Source organism: Dunckerocampus dactyliophorus, chromosome 10 (genome assembly GCF_027744805.1).
Source record: "Dunckerocampus dactyliophorus isolate RoL2022-P2 chromosome 10, RoL_Ddac_1.1, whole genome shotgun sequence".
Taxonomy (NCBI): Eukaryota; Metazoa; Chordata; class Actinopteri; order Syngnathiformes; family Syngnathidae; genus Dunckerocampus; species Dunckerocampus dactyliophorus.
The window spans coordinates 8,079,468-8,101,337 of NC_072828.1; the positions used below are offsets into that span (position 1 = coordinate 8,079,468).

Sequence of the window (21,870 nt, forward strand, 5' to 3'; positions counted from 1 at the left end):
CCACAGTGTCATGTAGCGGGTGAGAGGTGTTGTCCATGATGGATGTCAGCTTAGCCAACATCCTTCTCTCCCCCACTTCCTCCACGGAGTCCAGAGGACTGTCCAGGACAGAGCTCGCTCTCATGATCAGTCTATTGATCCTGCTCCTGTCCCTGTCCGTACTGCCCCCTCTCCAGCAGCCCACAGCATAGAAGATGGCTGAGGCCACCACAGAGTCATAAAAGGTCCGTAAAAGAGTCCTGCACACACCAAAGGACCTCGGTCTCCTCAGCAGGTGGAGGCGACTCTGGCCCTTCTTGTAGAGGGCGTGGGTGTTGACGGACCAGTCCAGTTTGTTGGTAAGGTGAACACCCAGGAATTTGTAGCTGTCTACCAACTCTATGTCCGCTCCCTGGATGTTCACCGGTGTGAAGTGAGATGTTTTCCTCTGGATGTTAATGATCATCTCCTTTGTCTTGCTGGTGTTGAGTTGTAGCTGGTTAAGCTCACTCCAGCTGACAAAGTCCCTGATGACCGTCCTGTATTCCAGATCATTCCCCTCTGAAACACAACCAACGATGGCTGTGTCATCGGAGAACTTCTGGATGTGACACTGTGTGGAGTTGTGTGTGAAGTCCGAGGTGTAGAGGGTGAAGAGGAAAGGGTAGAGCACCATACCCTGAGGGGCACCTGTGCTGCAGAGTACCATGTCAGACACACAGTGACGGAGCCTCACATACTGTGGTCTGTTGGTGAGGTAGTCTATAACCCATGCAGTCAGGTGTTGGTCAACTCCCACCCTCTCCATCTTCACTCTGAGTAGTGACGGCTTAATGGTGTTAAAGGCACTGGAGAAGTCAAAAAACATGACCCTTACAGGGCTCCCGCTGTCCTCCAGGTGTAGCAGTGATCTGTGCAGCAGGTAGATCACTGCGTCGTCCACTCCGATTCCAGGCCGCAAACTGCAGGGGGTCCAGCTGAGTGCCCACCATGGGTCGCAGGTGCTGCAGGATAATCCTCTCCATGGTCTTCATCAGGTGAGAGGTCAAGGCAACAGGCCTGAAGTGGTTAGGCTCCTTGGGACGCGGTGTCTTTGGTATCGGGACCACACAGGAGGTCTTCCACAGGGCCGTGACTTTCTCCAGGCTCAGGCTGAGATTGAACAAGTGCCTGAGAACTCCACAGAGCTGGTCAGCTCAGTCCTTGAGGATTCTAGGGCTGATGCAGTCCGGTCCCAGGACCTTCCTTGCCTTTATCTTCTTCAGTTGACTCCTCACCTGATCATCAGTTATGGAGAGGGGGTAGAGGATGGCTGGGAGTTGAAGACCCTCGTCTTCTTATTCAACAGGGCCTTAATCTCAGAGGTCACCCAGGGTTTGTTGTTGGGAAAACACCGCACCAACTTGGAGGGCACAGTGTTCTCCACGCAGAAGTTGATATAGTCTGTGATGCAGTGAGTCATGCTGTCAACGTCACTGCCATGGGGACTACACAGCGCTTCCCAGTCTGTTGTCTGGAAGCAGTCTCTGAGCCTAGCAATTTAGCAGCCTTTAAGTGCAGACAACTCACAGGATTGGAAGATATGGAGCAATAAGTTGTATACAAGGATGCCTCAACCAAATACGTGACTACAGTAGTAGTATTAGACTACAGTAGTAGAGTATCCAAAGTGTGGCCCAGGGGCCATTTGTGGCCCACAGCTCCTTTTTATTGACCCGCAGCACATACTAAAAATACAATGTATACATTTTGTCCATATCAGAACATCACAAAGGAGGATTAAAGCCACACTGAAAAAAAAGTAAAAGATTATTTAAAAAAAATATTTGAAATGTCGAATGTGACAAGTGATAATACTACAAATACACAAAAGCTGACATGTACCGTATGCTGTTATTCCCTTTCCTTTTAATATATGAGCACATCTTAACCTACATTGGATTTTATGTCATAATTAATCCTCAGTTTTAAAGGTCCCAGTTGGTTTAATTTGGGGTACATTCAGGGAACAAAATGCCAAACATAAAACTGCTTAGCTTTTGTGTAAACATTTGAATGATTTTTAAAATGCAAACTACTGGCAGGTGCATTCAATACATTCCATTCCATTTTACTCCGCTTATCCGGGTCTGGGTCGCGGGGGCAGCAGTCTTAGTAGGGAAGCCCAGACTTCCCGGTCTCCGACCACCTCATCCAGCTCCACCGGGAGGACACCAAGGCGTTCCCAGGCCAGCTGTGAGACATAATCCCTCCAGTGTGTCCTCGGTCTTCCCCGGGGACTTCTCCTGTCTGGCATGCCCGAAACACCTCACCAGGGAGGCGTGCAGGAGGCATCCGGACTAGATTCCCCGGCCACCTCAGCTGGCTCCTCTCGATGTGAAGGAGCAGCAGCTCTACTCTGAGCTCCTCCCAGATGACCGAGCTCCTCACCCTATCTCTTAGGGTGAGTCCCGCCACCCTACGAAGAAAACAAATTTCAGCTGCTTGCATCCGCGATCTCGTTCTTTCGGTCACGACCCAAAGCTCAGGACTATAGGTGAGGGTGGGAACATAGATCGAACGGTAAATTGAGAGCTTTGCCTTCCGGCTCAGCTCTCTCTTCACCACGACGGTCCGGTACAGCGACCGCATTACTGGAGACGCTGCGCCGATCAGCCTATCGACCTCACGCTCCACCCTTCCCTCACTCGTGAACAAGACCCCGAGATACTTGAACTCCTCCACCTGGGGCAGGACCTCATTCCCAACCCGGAGGAAGCAATCCACCCTTTTCCGACTGAGAACTATGGCCTCAGATTTGGAGGTGATGAGTCTCATCCCAGAAGCTTCACACTCAGGTGCAAACCGTCCCAGTAAACGCTGCAGGTCACAGCCTGATGAGGCCATCAGAACCACATCGTCTGCAAATAGCAGAGATGAGATCCGAAGGCCCCCGAACTGGACTCCCTCAACACCTTGGCTGCGCCTAGAAATTCTGTCCATGAAAAGTATGAACAGAATCGGTGACAAAGGGCAGCCTTGGCGGAGGCCAACGTTCACCGGAAGCAGGCTTGACTCACTGCTGGCAATGCGAACCAAGCTCCTGCTCCGGTTGTACAAGGACTGAATGGCACATAGTAGCGCGCCACCAATCCCATACTCCTAGAGCACCCCCCACAGGACACTGCGAGGGACACGGTCGAATGCCTTTTCCAGGTCCACAAAGCACATGTAGACCAGTTGGGCAAACTCCCAAGTACCCTCCAGTACCCTTGCAAGGGTGTAGAGCTGGTCCAGTCTTCCGCGACCAGGACGAAAACCACATTGCACCTCCTGTAGCCGAGGTTCGGTTAACAGTCGTACCCTTCTCTCCTGCACCCTGGAATAGACTTTCCCAGGGAGGCTGAGGAGTGTGATCCCCCTATAGTTGGAACACACCCTTCTTGAAAAGGGGGACCACCACCCCAGTCTGCCAATCCAGAGGTACTGTTCCCGACCTTCACGCAATGTTGAAGAGATGTGTCAGCCAAGACAGTCCCTCAACATCCAGAGCCTTGAAGAATTCAGGGCGAAACTCGTCCACCCCCGGAGCTTTGCCACTGGGGAGCGTTTTGACTACCCCAGATACCTCAGCCACGGTGATGGAACTGTCCGCATTCGTGTCCTCAGCCTCTGCTTCCTCTTTGGAAGGTATGTCAGTGGAATTGAAAAGGGCCTCAGAGTATTCCTTCCATCGCCCAACTATATCCTCAGTTGAGGTCAGCAGGCCCCTGTCCCCACTGTAAACAGTGTGGACCGGGCACTGCTTCCCCTTTCTGAGGTGCCGGACGGTTTGCCAGAACCTCTTCGAGGCCAACCAAAAGTCATGCTCCATGGCCTCACCAAACTCCTCCCACACCCGAGTTTTTGCCTCGACCACCGCCGAAGCCGCGTGCCGCTTGGCCTGCCGGTACCTATCAGCTGTTTCAGGAGTCCCACAAGCTATCCATGCTCGATAGGACTCCTTCTTCAGCTTGACGGCAGCCCTGACCTCTGGTGTCCACCATCGGGTTCAGGGCTTGCCGCCACGACTGGCACCGACCACCTTGCAGCCGCAGCTCCGATCGGCTGCCTCAGCAATGGAGGCACGGAATAGAGCCCATTCGGACTCAATATCCTCGTCCTCCCCCGGGATGCAAGCGAAGCTCTGCCGGATGTGAGAGCTGAAGACTCGACGAACAGGAGACTCTGCCAAACGTTCCCTTCACACCCTCACTACACATATGGGTCTCCCGGGTCTGTCCGGCATCCTCCCCCGACATCTAATCCATCACCAGGTGGTGTTCAGTTGACATGTCAGCCCCTCTCTTTACCCGCGTGTCCAGAACATGCGGACGCAGGTCTAATGATACGACTACAAAGTCGATCATAGACCTGCGGCCTAGGGTGCCCTGGTGCCATGTGCACTTATGGACATCCTTATGTTCGAACATGGTGTTTGTGATGGGCAAACTGTGGTTTGCACAGAAGTCCAACAACATCACACCGCACGGGTTCAGATCGGGGAGGCCATTCCTCTCAATCGCGCCCCTCCAGGTCACACTGTCATTGCCAAAACGATGGAGTCACCAGTTGGGGTGCTCTCCAGCACCCCTCTGATGGAGTCCAAGAAGGCTGGGTACTCTGAACTGCCGTTCGGCACGTACGCACAAACGACAGTCAGGACCCTTTCCCCAACCCGAAGGCGTAGGGAAATGACCCTCTCGTTAACCGGGGATGACTCCAACACAGAGGCACCAAGCCTTCTAAAATAAACAATACAACTATGGATATACAGAAAAGATGAAGGATGCAAAGGGCATTAAAGATGATAAAAAACAATATATTGTATATTAAGATATGCACATATATATCAGACGTGTGTATATGTCATTAATAATTAATTTTATTTTTAGACTAAGCCGAGGGCCCTGAACTTTATGGTTCAGACGCTCCATGTTACGGCAGCAATGCATATCATTTGCGCACTGCCGAGAATGCACCCCCTTGCCCGTGGATCGGGGGGCCCTAGGCGATGTGTTGCGTCGGCAGCGGCATGTTACCGGGCTACCGAGAGTTATTTACCATTGTTACCACGGCAAGGTGCCACAAAATATAAATACTGTAATTACATAAACAAACGGCCATACATGTGCTGTTAGACCCCTTTTTTGTAAGCTCTAAAACAGGCACAGACACAGACACCAAGCTTTACTGCTCACTGCAGAGTAAAATACCTGATTTGGCAGGAATGAAATCTTAAATACCTGATTTGTCGGGAATGAAATCACCAATCGAGTGACTGCAGTGTCTGGCTCCACCCTCAGGGACTGTCATACTGTATTGCGGTTCGAATCCAGACAGTAGGGTGCCAAAAAGTGTTGTTTTTTAAGTCCATCTTTTGACAATACAAATACAAGTACTCAACTTTTGATGCTGCAAAGATCATTTCAAGTTCAAGGCATCGTTTGCTTGTTTTATTATTTTAGTTGAACAGGACAAACAAAAAAATAGCAGCTTTGAGATCAAATAAGACAGGATGGTAAATCAGAAAACACGCCATCGTAAGTCGCTCGCCTCTGGTCATTTCCATATGTACATTTCAGCTTTCTAATGTGAAATTGTCGGCGGCTGCTGTCAGGAGACGAGCGCTTTCATTCCAACACCCGACAACCCCAATCACAGGCACTAAACTGCGCTCAGAGTGATACCTCCCCGTGAAATCTCAGATTCCCGCTGAAAGGAACAAGGTAAATGTCACGGCAGGGATTTGGCACTAATGAGACGACACCTGAGACAAGAGGGAAGGAAACTTTTGTTGTGGAAGAACACACACACGTACCAAATTGATGCTGTGCTTTTTGAGGACTGACAAGGAAGCGCTCACAGGGATCAAATTCTTTTCCATCTCATCCATATGCATGTCTGACTTAAAGTGCTGCTCTGTTTATTTACACCGTGTCGGGATGCTGAGATGAAAGCGTAACGCTGCGTCAAAGACGAAGCAAGCTTCACGTTTCATTAGCGTGACGCAAGTCTTTGAGTTTCTATTCCATCCAGCGAATGGCAGCGGCTGTCAAGGCCAACTCGGCTCTGTCACAAATAAGGCTCATAAGAGCACGCGATTGACGTCGGGTGATAAAATAAGAGGAAGCGAGCATCATTTCCTCAAGAAGTATTCATCTCTTCTGATGCCGTGGACAGTACATGCCACGCTGCTGGGACATAATCACATGGGCTTTTATTTTGAAATCACCAGCGCACGTCCTTTTCTCTACTTTGGCTCGGCTAAAGACGAATGCTACTAATGTACAATTTGGAAATCAAGCAACATTTTTCAGAAAATGTGCCTCCAAAGTTGCAGGTTTTTTGTTTTTTTTTCCCCCCTGTCCTGTCCAGCTTTTAAAGCAGATAGAATAGTAGCATCAATAATAGCATCAAAGAGTTAACACGGCTCGATTTGCTTTTTCTTTGACTTTTTGTAACATGTCACCAGCAACGTCAACAAGGGGCTTATCTCGACACCCCTCGGACTGGCTGACTGAGGTTGACATAAGCGGTTGTCGAATGAGTCACAACAAAGGTTTATGGATCATTTTCCCCCATTTGTGCATATTTTATTTGCATTCTTGTGTTTCATATGATATTGTAGCAACGGGAGTATCCTACTGTAGGTGATTCTGGGCTTCCTGCTAGTTGGAGCCAACCTAAAAGGAAAGAAAAAACAGAAAAAATGGAAAAAAACATTGATTTTTACAAGAATAAAGTCAAAGTATTACGAGGAAAAACTAACCAAAAAAAGTCATAATTTAATAATAACGTAAAATTATGAGGAATTTTAGTAGCATAAAGTTGAAACATTAAAAAAAAACATTTTTAAAGTCGTAATAGAAAAATTAAACAAAAAGTTGGAATTTTTGGAAAATTAGGTTGGGGGAAAAATATAAGTCAAAATATTATGGGAATAAAGACATAATATTAAGAAAAGAAAATTGACAAAGATTTAGAAGAAAGTTTAAATATTAGTCTTTAAATATTTAAATATTAGATTTTTTTTTATGCAAAAAAGGGGCGAAAAAATGAACAATGACCGAAGTTCATACTAATAATACGCTTTTTCACCTATATCACAAAGCTTAGATGCAGTTTTTTTTTATATATATATATATATATAACTTAGCGTATCTACATGGACCAACTCTAACACTGCTTCACTTCTTTTTGCACTTGTTGGACATGACATAAATTGCCTGTACACTAAACAAGACTTTTAGGATGGCCACAATTTGATTCTTGGAACAGATTATTATTTCCATAATTTTATGGGAGAAATTGTTTCAAAATTAGAACCCTTCAATTCACTGTCACCTGTAGATGGCAGCATTGTCACCTGCTGGTCTGCTGATTTGCTTGCTTTAATTGTTGTCCCAAACAATGAAATAGGATTGTACCCCAGATGGAATGTGTTATATACTCTATCTGAAGAAGAACACTGTTTGTTTTGAATGACTGCGAGAAAGCCAAAGAAAAATGTCAAACTTTATTTTCAGCAGGATCTCCAACATTTTTATTTCTCCGTGTTAAAGAAGCCTTATCCTACTGTGACTTTTAAACAGACCCAGACAGCGTCTCGCTTCAAGTCCAGCTTCCTCTCGGTGGCAGGAAAGATGAGATGACTTTCATTGTTGTCAAGTGCTCCTGTAGGCCTTTCCTGCCCCTAAATCAAAACGGAGACGCAGCTGAGCCGTGGACTTCCTACTCGGTGCATTTAAAACCAAAGCGCATGCCGGCGAAATACCTCAGACGGTTTTGTAACGCTCCTCCTCAACACATGACGCCTGTTTACGCCTGAGGTCTTCTATAAACCTTCGCAAATGCCCTGCAAAAGAGTAAAAGTAAATAAAAGATCCGATAAAGTATTGGGACACATTCCACCTACAACAGGGGTGTCTTAACCTCTGATTGGTTATCTCATTGATTAGGAGGTTTATATTAAGTACTAGGAGGTTTATATTAAGTGCAGGAGGCCCCTGCGTATTTACTGACAAATTCTTAGGCAACGCTCATACCTGTCACTCACTTTGACTTTTACTGAATTGACTTCCTGTCTTTGTAGAGCCGACAGGTTCTCAACACGGCCACATTCAAGTCTAATTAACTCCATCTGACAATCTGAATCACCACCCATTCCTCTTCCTCCCTCCGCTTTCCTGCTGCTGCTTCTCACAACGGCACTGCTCTCTCAGCTAACACGTGTCATCTGGTACGCTCTGACTGCACACATGCAATCCATCTAACAGCACTTTGTGTGTTTATCATTGGTGACCTCGGTGAAGTATTGCCAATGATGCTACATATTACAGAGTAAATTATTGTATCCCATTTGGCCACCACTTTTTTCAGACGAATAAATGCATGTAATTGGTATTATACCTTGCATTCTAGTCTGTCTGTGATCATTAATTGTGATTGCTATAGTAGTACTATACAGAAGTACTACATAAGTATTATTGTTGGGTTTGTACACTTATACATGTAATTGTATGTACTAGAAACGTTTGTGGTAGTCATCTGTGTTAGATTAGGCGGTCTTCTCTACTCTTGGCAGCATTGGTTGCCAATAATTCTAGCGAAAAAGTGACACAGTAGAGTGAACGTAACATAATGGAAAATAAACTTAAATGGCGCCATCTAGTGGATAAAACGAGAATGTATATGAAAAGTGACAGTTAACTTTGACGTTTATTTTATTGAACAACCAACGGGCATCAATTGGTAGGTGATAAGCGTGTCTTGAGGACTTTTACCTTCTGGATAAAACGTTCAAGATTCTAAAGAGATTTCATTTGCTGGCCCCAAATATTTAAAGAGGACGAGTAAATGTCACGTCATAAAGAGAAAACACGTAAGTATATGTGTTTGTCGGAACAAGACAACTTTACGCAGTACTAACAAATAACAATCCTCCAAAGTAATTGCTTGTAATCATTAAAAATTCTGCTGAGAGTGATAAATTAACCTGTATTGTTTGTTTTGGCCAAGTTACACACCATCAACATTATTTAGATGATAACGCGTAATAATCATAAACACGACAGCAACATGATGGGCATTAACCGTGAGTATAAATGATTTCAAATCATATGAAATATGTACTATAATACCATTCCTGCCTATTGTTGACACGTAGCCATGTGATGTGAGGTCGGGTGTCCGTGTTGTTCAGAGAGGAAGCCATCTTTGTTGAGGTCAGAACTTTCGGGGTTTAAAGTTCAGGGGGCGTTGCCGTTTCCAGGCGTTGCACTTGCTTTTTACATAAATTTTACTCGTGAGAAATGTGTGATTTTCGATTGATTGAGGTGTTGTTGTTGTGTACGCTATTATTAAGAGCCTATCTACAGAAAAGGCAATGACAATAAACTCCTGACTCATTTCCATTGTTTTGTTGACATGACGTGTGTACTTCCCGGACCGTGGTAATTAAATACATCCATCCACCCATCTTCTGTGCCACTTATCCTCACTATGGTCGCGGGGTATGCTGGAACCTATACCAGCTGATTTAGGACGAGAAGCGTTGTACACCCTGGACTGGTCGCCAGCCAATCGCAGGGCACATATAGACAAAAAAACCTTCACAGTCACATTCATACCTGTGGACAATTTTAGAGTCGTCAATTAACCTAACATGCATATTTTTGCAATGTGGGAGGAAACCGGTGTACCCGGAGAAAACCCACGCACGCACGGGGAGAACATGCAAATTCCACACAGATTTATATCCTTCTACTCTAAACACTAAATACTTGCTGTCTGGATGTTATTGGATATCAAATGAGAAAATATTTTTACAGCGCTCCTTTTTGCATGGGGCGAAAGTTCTTTATTATTAGCCCAACTTGTTGCAGCATCGCACATGTTAGTACAGTATGTGAGAAAAACATAAATGGCGGGTTTTCCCATTTTGCAGCTGTACGTGAAGGCATCGCTCCGCCCTGGTTGACGTTGTTGACGTGCTAGCTTGGCCACTCTTCACTCAATCAGTGCACTGCATAGTGTAGCTGGTCAACCTCTTGGCACATTTCCACCTCATTTGCTTACGGACTCTGACTACCGCTCCTGGACGTTTGGTGATGGTTTGTTTTGCTTTCACTTTCGCTTTGGCGTATACATGTTCTAAAGTATTCTCATAGAGTCCTCATTTTGTTTCGAACAGCGACACACACGCCACTTAGCCAAAGGCTCGTTTGAAAAGTGGCGCGTGACATTGACCAATTGGGGTTAAAGAGCCGACCTGTAGAAGAAGAAGTTTGAACGTGTTCACAGAATCTGACCAATCAGTCGTAGAGCCAACAGCACGGGTGTATAAATCTCGCAACGTTTTCGTACCACATCAGCCAGCCACTGAGGGGATGATTGCAAGAGTCTGTGTCTTGTAAGGTAATAGTAGCTCGATAAGCTTTGTTGGACATTCTCAACAAAAATGTACATTTATGTCTGCCCATAGCCGGAAGCTTACGTTAAACCCAACTGCCTCTCAGTTGCAAACGTTAGCTTGTCGTTAGCTAGGGTAGCCTGAGGTGAGCGGACACCAGCCTAAAGGAGTTGCTATCACCTTATGTTAAGAAAAACGATGCTATTATGTTGCTTGTGTGATAATAGACCTAAACGGTGATAAACTTTATTGGAATGTCGGTATGTTCGCATCGTGTTTGCTGTTTCACCGTTACCAACTGACGAAGGTATAGTGTGATTATGATTACAGTTGTAAAATAGCTACTGATATTAACATCACTAGCGCGGATTTGAAGTGAAAGTACTGAACTTTAAGAACGGCTAGTGGGTAATGTGCTTCAGGAGCGTACTTGTAGTTAAACTGGAAGTAAGGTTCATTTTGGTGGAAAGCTAAGACTGGCAACGGTCGCTGCTAGCTAATCGGCCGCCGTGGGCGTAGCTTTGGCTTCACGTGTCGGCTAGGGGTGTAACGGTACACTGTAATTTCGGTTCGCTTCAGTTTCTTGAAGTGCTCGGTTCGGTTAATTTTCGGTACACAAAAGGAAGGAAAAATGACTTAAAATGCAAACAACTTTTTTAAATAAATAAAAGCGACCCATTTGGGTGATATTTCAAATAAATTGGACTCTTGAGTTTGTTTTTTTTAAATAAAAAATAAACTGTTGTATTTAAACAATTGTTTACACATTGTGGTGAAATGTAATGGACACTTACAGTTAAATAGCACTCTCTCTGCGCCTGAAGTCCAACCATCTGTCGTAAGTGAAATAACGGACACGTGATAGCTCGTTGACGAGATCACGTTTAGCTTTTTTGTAAAGTGCCGGTATAACTTTCTGGCTGAAGTGAGGATGTGATGGTATTTCGTAGCGAGGTTCAAGAACTTTAATCATACACAGTAATGGAAGAAATGATTAGACCATCCTTGTTTCTTCAGTTTATTGATCTATTTCAATGCCTGGTACAACTAAAGGTACATTTGTTTGGACAAATATAATGATAACAAATATAGCTCATAAGAGTTAATTTAAGAGCTGATATCTAGCAACTTCAATTGTTATCTTGATAATAACCAAAATCATTTAAGTTCTTACATGAATAGCTATAGCATTGTACTGCCAAACAGTTTAAGTTTGAGCTATTTTTGTTGTCATTGTTATATTTGTCCAAACAAAGGTACCTTTTAGTTGTATCAGGCATTAAAATGAACGTGGTCTAATCATGTTTTCCATGACTGTACTTAAAGCCAGCGCTTTCAACAACTGAATATGGACATAACCTTGTGGCTATAAAAACTCCCAATACCATGTGTTACTGTTTTTCTTTCTTGTAGATGTAACATTCACTGCTGGCGATGCCCTTTTAAGTGCACTAACATGTTAGACGTGTTTCCTGCAGCATACCCGATATCTGTGGAACAATGCCGACACACAACTTTGGATTTATCCACTTGCCTTTGTCCATCTGTAATTTTAACAGGGAAGCCAAAGTGTTCCCAAACAGGACACCCTAGTAAGATGGGAGGGTCTTCCAGCTTAGGCTTCTTGCTTGCATTTGCCGTGATGCCATTTGTCACGCCTGCGAGCTACAAGCGTTCCTCCCTCCTATACAGACTGGATCAAAATCTCAAGACCAGTTGAAAAATTGCTTGAATTTGCATTTTGCACATTTGGATCTTAATGAGGTTTTAAGTAGAGCTTCAATATTCAAAAACAAGAAGGGGGAGTGAGACAAAAAAAAATGTTTGGAATTTGGAATTTAAACAAACAAAAAAAAAAACGAAAATAGGTTGTTTATCACCTGATCAAAAGTTCAAGACCACAGGCTATAAAAGCCAAAATCTGTTCAAAATTTTCATTTTCTGTCAGGCATTCACACTATCATGCCCTCCCGATGGCTAAAGCTAAGAAGCTTTCTCTTTTTGAACGTGGTTGGATTGTCGAGCTGCATAAGCAAGGCCTCTCGCAGCGTGCCATGGCTGCTGAGGTTGGGTGCAGTAAGACAGTAATTCTATTTTTTTTTTTTTTTAAAGATCCTGAGCATTATTGAACAAAAAAGTCAAGTGGTAGACCCAAAAAAATCACACCTGCGCTGAGTCGGAGGATCCGATTGGCTGTCCATCAAGACACCAGGTAGTCTTCCACCCAAATTAAGTCCATCATGATCTGGGGTGCTTTTTCATTCAGTGGAACACTGAAGCTTCAGGTGGTGCAGGGTCGTCAAACGGCGGGCGCTTAAGTGCTGATGTTGCGGCGGGCATCCCTCATGACTGAGGGCCCTCATCTGTGTGGTAACAGCTGGGTTGTTCAACAGGACAACGCTGCAGTTCACAATGCTCGCTTGACCAAGGACTTCTTCAGGGAGAATAACATCACTCTTTTGGACCATCCTGCATGTTCCCCTCATTTAAATCCCATAGAGAACATTTGGGGATGGATGGCAAGGGAAGTTTATCAAAATGGCCATCAGTTCCAGACAGTTGATGCCCTTGATGAAGCCATCTTCACCACTTGGAGCAATGTTCCCACTAGCCTCCTGGAAACACTCGCATCAAGCATGCCCAAACCAATTTTTGAAGTGAATAACAAGAACGGTGGAGCTACTCATTACTGAGGTCTACGGAGAACATTTTTTGTTCTGTTTTGGAGGGTTTTTTGTTATTTTTTTAGTGATGGTCTTAAACCTTTGATCAGATGATAAACATCCTATTTCAGTTTAATTGTTGTTTTCAATAAATTACTTTTTCGAAGTGCTTTTTGTCTCACTTCCCCTTCTTGCTTTTGCATATTGTAGCTCTACTTAAAACCTCTTTAAGATCCAAATGTGCACAATGTCAATTCTAGCAATTTTTCAACTGGTCTTAAGATTTTGATCAGGAGTGTGTGTGTGTGTGTGTGTATATGTACATACACACATCTGTGGCGTTATATTTGTGCTTTAATTTTGAGATGGCAAAGACAGATTTTGAGCCATATTAATGTGCAATAATTACTATTGTGTGCACAGGCACATGACTGCGAGCCGGTGTGTATGCGCTGGTACCTCTGGCCGGGTTTTGTGAACTGGGCTTCTGACTGGAGCTTGCAGGTTGCATGCCTGGAGGGAGGCGAGGTGTACGGGCGTGTTCAGTGGTCAAAATGCGTGCCTGTTGGTCAATCGCTGGGAGGGAAGGACACTGATGTCATAATAATTTTTTTTCTAATGTTCTTGTGATTGACCGGAAAATGCCCAAAGATCGACTGGTGGATCGTGATTGATGATGTTGGTGACGCCTGTTGTAGACTTTTAGACAATTCTAAAAAAATATTTGCCAAAGGGTGTACTTTTTTAAAATGCCCAACAATTAGTCCACTTGTATCAAAGAAAACATTTTAAACAAGTCACAAATGTCTCTATAAATTAATTTACATTTGAATGACATCAAATAACCTCAAATGAAGATGTATTTAGATGTAATGTAGACGTAAACCATAAGTCGCTCATGGTTTGAAATTAGCTCTAGTTGTCGGATCCAATTTAGCCTGTCAACCTGTGTGTGTGTGTGGGGGGGCTTCTTAATCATTTTTAAAATGAGGTTTGCAGCATACATTTACATTCAGATTCTGCAAATGGATAGCATTACAGCATTAGACCTGTTTGGAAAGGACGTTGTACTTAGAGGATTATATGGCACAAATCGGTCAAACTCTGGGCATTATAAAAATGTATCAACTACTGGCAGTGATTTAAGTGTCATTTTTTACATGCCTACTTGGCACAAGTGTAACAAGAGGTTAACCATTGTTTATATGACAAATATTAAACACTCTTTGTGTCCCAGATGTGCCTCTTGTATCATTTTTTAATATTTGTCTTGCAAGTGTAAAAAGAAGTTTAGCAAGTTAACTGACAAGTGGGGATGTGACTGACGTGTGTCAAAAAAGTCAAAGAAAAAGTCGTGTGCAAATTGAAGTCCAAATTGTACAAGCTTTAGTGTGTCCTCACACTCCGCTGTCTTCCTGTCCAGGTTGGTGTGTGATGGTTTAGCGAGAGACCAGTGTCCCCTTTTCATGGTGTGTGAGTGGCGTCATGTCAGGCATGGAAGTCTGTCCCACCATGAGCGAAAACCCACCTCCACCAGAGGTGGTGAACCTGAAGAGGCCGGGACGTGTGACCAACCAGCTGCAGTACTTGGAGAAGGTGCTGCTCAAAGTTCTATGGAAGCATCACTTCTCATGGCCGTTCCGCCAGCCTGTTGATGCAGTCACACTGAGGCTGCCCGTAAGTAGTCCTAGTGCTAAACCACCCACCCCTGAGGACTTTTAATCTCATGCTTTTTGCTTCTTTTCCAGGATTATTACACAATTATTCAAAATCCAATGGACCTTGGCACCATTAAGATGCGCCTCCAGAACAAATATTACTGGAAAGCACTGGAGTGCATACAAGACTTTAACACCATGTTCACTAACTGCTATGTGTACAACAAGGTAAGGCCTGTCTGCACGCTGCACAAATTAGGAGTACACGCCTGCTGTTGTTTCCTAATAGCGCTCACCTCATCTCCTCAGCCTGGAGATGACATCGTTTTCATGGCCCAGACACTTGAAAAGCTTTTTCTGCTTGAAGCTTCCAAAATGCCCAAAGACGAATGTGAAGTTGAAAAGGAACCAGTGAAAGGGAAGAAGAGCAATGCTGGTAAATTACTCGTTAAAATCTTTATTTTTTACTAAAATGCTGTGATGTTCACCCAACATCACTGAAAGAAAATACGAAAATTCTTGTCAGTGTGGGTGAACATGTCAAAACCTGCAGTTTGTCAATTGAATTCAGTTTTACAGCAGCCCAATGTGATGCAGTTCAGTATTTCCCCACAGGGCTTAATTCCAACTGTGCCTCAGATATCTCTTAAAGCATTAGAATACTCACATGGGCAATGACTTCTACACTGACAGATTATAGAAAGAAAGCGGTTGAGAGCGCAGACACACAAACCGGAGGCAGAAGTCACATTTTCAAAGTTAAAGGTTTTAATATAAGAGTCTCTGCATAAACATGAAGAACAGGGACACACTGCAGTTGCAGTGACAGTGCTTTTATTCTTTCTGCTTCCTGTCCAGCTGGTGAGTTCAAGTCAAGACCCCTGGTGTCAGAGGTCATCCTCCAGCAGACTGTGACGGTCATCCCGTCTGATGTGCGTCACCCTGTGTCACCCATCCAAATCTCCGCTCAGATGGATGAAACGGTAAGTAGTGAAGGTGCGATTAAAATGTACTGATACGGGTCCATACCGTCGACCCTCGCCACTTCGCTCTTTGTATTTTGCGGCTTCACTCTATCACGGTCTTTCACAATATATTAATAAATCGTCACTGTTTCATGGTTGACTAAGGCCTGTTATTAGTCAAAAAATAGGATGCATGATGACGTAGTATTCTACGCTGATCACTAGGTGTCAGTAATGTTACATTGATGAGACAATAGCCACCTCAGGAGGTACTGTACAGAACAGGAAGTAAAACAAACAAGGAACGCTCCCAATGCTAAAATGTGAGTCTCTATTAGGTCTTTTCTCATATATTTACTACAGAATATTGGGTAATGTGAGTGAAGGTGACTGTAAGGGTGTTATTTCATGTTTAGAGGGTTGTAATAAATGTTAAACGTAATTAGAAGGTTGTAACCCGGTTTTCTATGCTCTTATCTATGAAAATATTCCATTCATAAATAAAGAATCATACTATATGGCAATGCACTTATTACTGTGTGCTGTTTGAGTAGCCACTCCTAGAGATTACTCGTCTTCATGATGGAAGCTTTTTTTTTTTTTTCCAGATAAAAAAGGCTATTAAGAGAAAACTGGACCCCACCCCCACAGCAGAGACGAGCAGCCTGGCGTCCACTGCAAACGACCCGCCGCCGTCCTGCGCGCTGTTGGTGAGGCGAGGCAGCGGGCGGCCCATCAAAGTGCCAAAGAAAGACCTTCCAGCCTTCGAGGACAAGAAGTCCAAACTGTCCGAGCAGCTGCGGCACTGCGATGCCATCTTGAAGGAGATGCTGTCCAAGAGACACTACGCCTATGCATGGCCGTTCTATACGCCTGTGGATGCCGTGGCTCTGGCCCTGCATGACTACCATGACATCATCAAGCAGCCCATGGACCTAAGCACCATCAAGGTAAAGATGTCTGCTGACGGTCATCAATATAATGTATCATGTAGTCCTGCTGCCCAAACCATGTCGATTCAACAGAAAAAAATGGACCAGCGAGAGTACTTGACTGCCAAAGAGTTTGCTGCCGACGTCAGGCTGATGTTCTCCAATTGCTACAAGTACAACCCTCCTGCCCATGAGGTCGTCTACATGGCCCGAAAACTGCAGGTAGACTTTTGCATTGGCTTACTTGTTTGCCAAACAGGTTATATTTACATTGGCATACTGAATGTAAATGTGTTCATGTTGAACATGTGCAGACACAAATGTCATCAGGTCAGGTTTCATTTGCTGTCATTGTGTAGAATCCCATTTCTGTTTTTTTTTCCTGACATCCAACTGTCTCTCGTAGTCTCCCTTTTTCTAATCCCGTTGAAGAACCAGAAGAGCATCATTTGTGCTTTTTTGACCAGGAGGTTTTTGAGGCTCGCTACACAAAGCTTCCACAGGAGCGGGTTGTGTCCAAAGGAGACCGAGTGGGAAGTCTATCCACCGCGGGGAGTTCTTCCAAGAGCGAAAGTTCCTCAGAAGGGGAAAGTTCATCAGAGGAGGTCTCCACGAAGCTCGCCAACCTGGAAGAGCAGGTCAGTGTCAAATAGATTGCAGGGACCTCTGTGTTTTGTGGTGACCTACAAAGTTACTTTGGATTATATTTTCTTCCATAAATTAATTAAAAAGTTAATTTTAGCCCATAAACACGAGACTCCCTGAAGAACAGCACGCGGCAGTGGAAAAACACACTTTGCTCAATATTGGCTGCACTTGTCTCACTCACTTGACTATCACGACCATCATTAAACATAAAGATGGTATTGTAATGTCTACCCGGACGTTGTAAGGAAGACAAAGAGGTAGTGGATCAACAATTTATTGCAAAAACAATAAACCACGTCAAAACAACATCAGCATACTCAACTGTCCTCTCTGCATGCAGCCGTCCTCCTTGGGCCACACGCGCACAGCCAGGACTATTTTATGTCCTACATGTGTTCTGTGCACAGTGTGAGTCACTTTGGGTATGAATTTCGACTCATACTAAAATTTGATGTATAATGTGTGACATGAACAAAACTCATTTGTAACCCAAGGACCAACCCCTGTGGGGAAAATATATGCTTTCATGTCAGGTGGCGTACATTGTGGTTGTCTACCACCTTGCATTTCTCCTTGCTTTCCAGTTGAAAGCAGTCAGTGACCAGCTGAGGAGACTCACTCAGGATCCTCTGATGAAACCCAAGAAGAAAGACAAGTTAAAAAAGGAAAAAAGATCCAAAGAAAAACACATCACTCCTCTCAGGGACAAATCTCTGAAATATAAACGTATTGTGGAGAGACATGGCAAGAGCTCTTATTGGTGCGTACCCTTGAACCCTTTAAGCTCATCGTACAAGTAAAAGTTGGTATTTTGGTGCTGACGCCTGCTCTTTGTGTGTGTGTGTGTGTGTGTGTGTGTGTGTGTGTGTGTGTAGTCATGGCAACAGAAGTAGTATTCCCAGAGTAGCCATGGAGTGCAGGGCTGAGACGGTACCTCCGACGCACCAGGGCAAGAAGCACCCCAAGACGGATGCTCTGCCTGCAGACAAACTCTGCAAGCAGGGGAGCATCATCAAGGCTGATCAGGCCACTTTGCCCGACACCGCCTCCAAGGAGCCTGAGCTCGATGTCGAGAAGCTCAAGCCGGCGACGCACAGGGACCTGCAGAGGTTTGAAACTGCCTGCCGAAGGAAGTGCAACAAGACAGAGATCCGTAAGTCCCGCACCCACCCAGCAACGCTCAACAGCTTGTAGGGAATTAAAGGGAATCCTCTGGACGTCTGTGCTCTGCAGGGAAAAAGCTGGAGAAACACATTGGAGTGATGCATTGTGGGAAGGTGAAAGATGCTGGGACATGCGAGGTGCTTGCAATGCAGCAGCCAGCGGTGAAGAAGAAAAAAGCAGCAGGTGAGAGACAGTGATGTGATACTTTGCATATCAGACGTGCCCCCACTCTTTTCATGCATGAACCACAGGAGTTTCCTATAGGAATAGGAGCGGGAGCAGTGATTAAAAACATTTTAAAAAATGGTCCAAAATTCAGCGACCAGTCAAACCACTCAACAACCGAAACTCTTTGCGTCTTTTCCAGCCAAACTGTCTCCTGACTTCAGCTGTCCATCACAGCTCAGCAGCAGCAGCAGCAGCAGCAGCTCATCGTCAACTTCCTGCAGCAGCAGCTCATCCTCTTCTGACAGCAGCCATTCTCCTGGTGAGCTTCTTTCCTACTCTGCAGCTTCAACATAAATCTGTAGTTCTATCCTTTTTACATTATTTGCATTTTAACCTCTGCATTGTTGTTATAAACTACATACAGTGATGTGTTTCTGGCCCAGTGACACAAACAACTGTCTTTCAGTGCTCAAAATCAAGAAGAGCGCCAAAGGGTGGTGTCAAAAGCCAAATAAAAAGGTAAACGTCTCCTGTGGATGTTGACCCGTTGACCCTTTGCGAGGATGCCAACGAGCTGCTTGTCACGATGCAGGCTGCCAGTGGCAAGCAGACACAGGGGGGGCGCTCTTTCCCCTCCTCCGGTGTCAACGCTTGTCATCCCGCTCCAGCTGTCTCGCTAATGCAGACCGGATGCCATGCCACACGGCCTCAAGGCGAGCCGTGGCGTGCCGGCGGGATGACGCTGCCGCCTCCAGGTAACTAATCCCATTCTGACTCCGATTTTTGTTTTATTCTTATTAGTAGGAAAGCAATGGTAATGAACCTAAAACATAGTTAACTGAAAGTGTCATTTGCCAGAAATAATCATTGTGTCGCCTGTCAACAGACCTTGCCGCACTTTTGTCCCCAATGATGTCACCAGACTCACTGCTGGACTGGACCACCTCGAGATTTGAGGTGACGCCCACAAACACGCTCAACATCAACAGTCTTGTTAACAAATCGAGAACGTACATGATGATTAACCGTGGTCTGAATGAATGCATCTTCTCTGGTGATTACCGTTCCTCGTGATGTTGCCTTGTTTTTGGTACATCCATCCATCTTCTATGCTACTTATCCTCGCTAGGGTCGCTGACTTTGGGCGCAAGGCGGGGTACACCCAGGACTGAACGCCAGCCAATCGCAGGGCACACATGGACAAACAACCATTCATGCTCAGATTCATACCTATTCATACCAATTAACCTAACATGCATGTTTTTGGAATCTGGGAGGAAACTGGAGTACCCGGAGAAAACCCATGCATGGAGAATCCAACCCAGATCTTCCACTGTGTGGCCAACATGCTAAGCCTTGTTTTTTTTGTTTTGTTTTTCAGATCTCCCTGCTGTCCCCTCTGAAGGACAGTCCACAGCCAGCCAAATACGACACTGCGTCCAGTAAGTCAGCAAAGGATTCTGACGTGACGACACAATTTCTTTCCAACACAACACAAAGCACCGAAGATATCCCTGACAGTCGAGTGGTTGATGTACTGTCTGTCCCGGAAAAAGTGCAGAAAAAGGTCAGTTTCTCCAATAGAGATGTGTCATTTTATTATTGCTTGATTGGCTATTTGACGTGCAGAAAATGAACCTAATTTTTCTTGCTTACAGTTCTTTGGTTTGGGTTAAAAAGAAATAGAAGAATCATTGTCTTGTTCTGCTATCATCGTGATGTCTCATTGTGTGTTTTTATTTTTTGTATAAATATTTTAGGACATTGTTCTGAAAAACGCTGACTCGTGGGCTCGACTGGTGAGGCAGGCCGCCGGCCCCCCAGCGGCCATCAAGTCGTCGAAGGAGAGCTTCGAGCACTTTCGAAAGGCCGCCATGGAGAAGGAGGAGCGTGAGAAGGCAGTGAAGAAGAAACAGCTCAAAGAGAACAAGAACGAGCTTCCTGAAAAGAGGTAGTCCAGCCTCTGTCCTCAGTGCATCCTGTGCCTTCTTCACCTGGTCATTATTAGCAAGTTGATGCAGAACAAACTCAGCCTTTACTAAGATAAAGATACTCACTTTTGAGAGCTGTTCCATGTCACCATATGTTGATTTTTGTGCTTGTACTTTGTTGTCATGTAATAGCAATTTTCATTTCCCCGTTCAGCTTTTTAGGCCAAGCAGATACAAGTCTTCCACCGTGCAATGAAGACTTCCCCTCTCCAGGGACTGTCTTCACCGAGACAGCGCCGCACACGCCCACACGCGGCGAGCAGCCGACGTCTCCCGTGGAAACCCGGCTTGGGACCGCACAGGTCCCTGTGTGTCGAGAGCGGGAGCTGGCCCGAAAGAAGGAGCAGGAGCGTCGCAGACGGGAGACCGTGAGTGTCTTTTGTCCTATTTCTCTGCCTCCAAGAGAGGTTTGTTGTCTTATTTCCTTTTTTTTTTTTTTTATATATATATAGCTGTCATGCATTGACATGACCATGCAGCAGGACATCATGACCACCTTTGAGCTGAACCTTGACTAAAAGGAAAGAAAACACTGACTTACTTGAAAAATGTGCCTTTGGAAGGATTCTGATGCGTTGTCTCTGGGAATATGGAGCCATGCCGAGCGTCTTGAGCGCTAACATTTACGCTATGAATGTCTGCACTGCTACACTTTTGAGAATGGGCCGAAACTGTTGTCTATTTCACATCTCAGGAAGTGCTCTGACAAGCTGTCCCACTGCTGGAAGCCAGCTGGAATTTAGTTATCTTTATGGCATTTCGTCGCCATGTTTGTGTTAACTTAAAAAATAAACAAAAAAAACTGCACGCACTTTGAAATTTTGTTTACGAAGAAAATGAACACTATTTTCCAAAGATCCTTTCTTACCCACTGTGTTCTCTTCTTCTGCAATCTCTGCACTTTACATCTTGTATGTTCCACTTTGAATATGTTCAAACCAAGAGTGTTTTTCTTTGGCATGTTTGTTTTTTTTACTGAAAATAATAAAGATATTATCACAAAGCAATCATTGCAGTTGCATGGACTTGTAGACTGAATTTCCTCATCAATCCATTGAAAGGCAGCACAGTTTATTAGGAGTTGACTCATTAAAAAGATACAGTGGAAGCTACAAATTCTATTGCAATTTGTAGAGGAAAAAGGTGTTGATAACCATAGAACAGGAGATGGAACTGTTTTTGGTGTAAAAGTACCCCACGTGTGTGTTCTGGCCAGGTGGACATTAAAAAATGCATGGTGCAGGTGAGTATGCAATTTGTTTTAAACGTT

General features: G+C 44.7%; 1 protein-coding gene and 1 long non-coding RNA gene across 9 annotated transcripts; one reads left to right on the forward strand and one right to left on the reverse strand.

Moving 5' to 3' along the window:
- Positions 1-7,530: 7,530 nt before the first annotated feature.
- On the reverse strand, positions 7,531-9,211 carry LOC129188685 (uncharacterized). The gene is made up of 3 exons (XR_008572683.1): positions 9,141-9,211; positions 7,775-7,855; positions 7,531-7,693 (listed from the first exon to the last, which is right to left on the reverse strand). It is a non-coding gene; the product is annotated as an uncharacterized LOC129188685 (long non-coding RNA).
- brdt (bromodomain, testis-specific) lies at positions 8,863-21,598 on the forward strand. Of its 8 annotated transcripts, none has more exons than XM_054789578.1 (19): positions 8,863-8,881; positions 14,498-14,751; positions 14,823-14,960; positions 15,042-15,168; positions 15,591-15,715; positions 16,306-16,647; positions 16,723-16,851; positions 17,097-17,267; positions 17,862-18,037; positions 18,153-18,430; positions 18,511-18,624; positions 18,809-18,928; positions 19,076-19,128; positions 19,202-19,364; positions 19,496-19,566; positions 19,991-20,176; positions 20,370-20,560; positions 20,755-20,968; positions 21,053-21,598. In XM_054789578.1, exons 2-19 carry the CDS (start codon positions 14,560-14,562, stop codon positions 21,116-21,118), a joined length of 2,856 nt encoding a protein of 951 aa, XP_054645553.1. In that variant the 5' UTR covers positions 8,863-8,881; positions 14,498-14,559; the 3' UTR covers positions 21,119-21,598. The 8 variants fall into 8 exon arrangements, with proteins under 8 accessions (XP_054645553.1, XP_054645549.1, XP_054645552.1 ...); XM_054789574.1 differs by lacking the exon at positions 8,863-8,881 and adding an exon at positions 9,980-10,112; XM_054789577.1 differs by lacking the exon at positions 8,863-8,881 and adding an exon at positions 10,042-10,106.
- Positions 21,599-21,870: the final 272 nt, after the last annotated feature.

Excerpts from the sequence above, each read along its gene's own strand:
- brdt (XM_054789578.1), top strand. The coding sequence starts at position 14,560 with ATGTCAGGCATGGAAGTCTGTCCCACCATGAGCGAAAACCCACCTCCA. Across the intron at positions 18,431-18,510 it reads GTGCAACAAGACAGAGATCC|GGAAAAAGCTGGAGAAACAC; the intron begins GTAAGTCCCGCA and ends TGTGCTCTGCAG. Across the intron at positions 19,567-19,990 it reads GGACCACCTCGAGATTTGAG|ATCTCCCTGCTGTCCCCTCT; the intron begins GTGACGCCCACA and ends TTTGTTTTTCAG.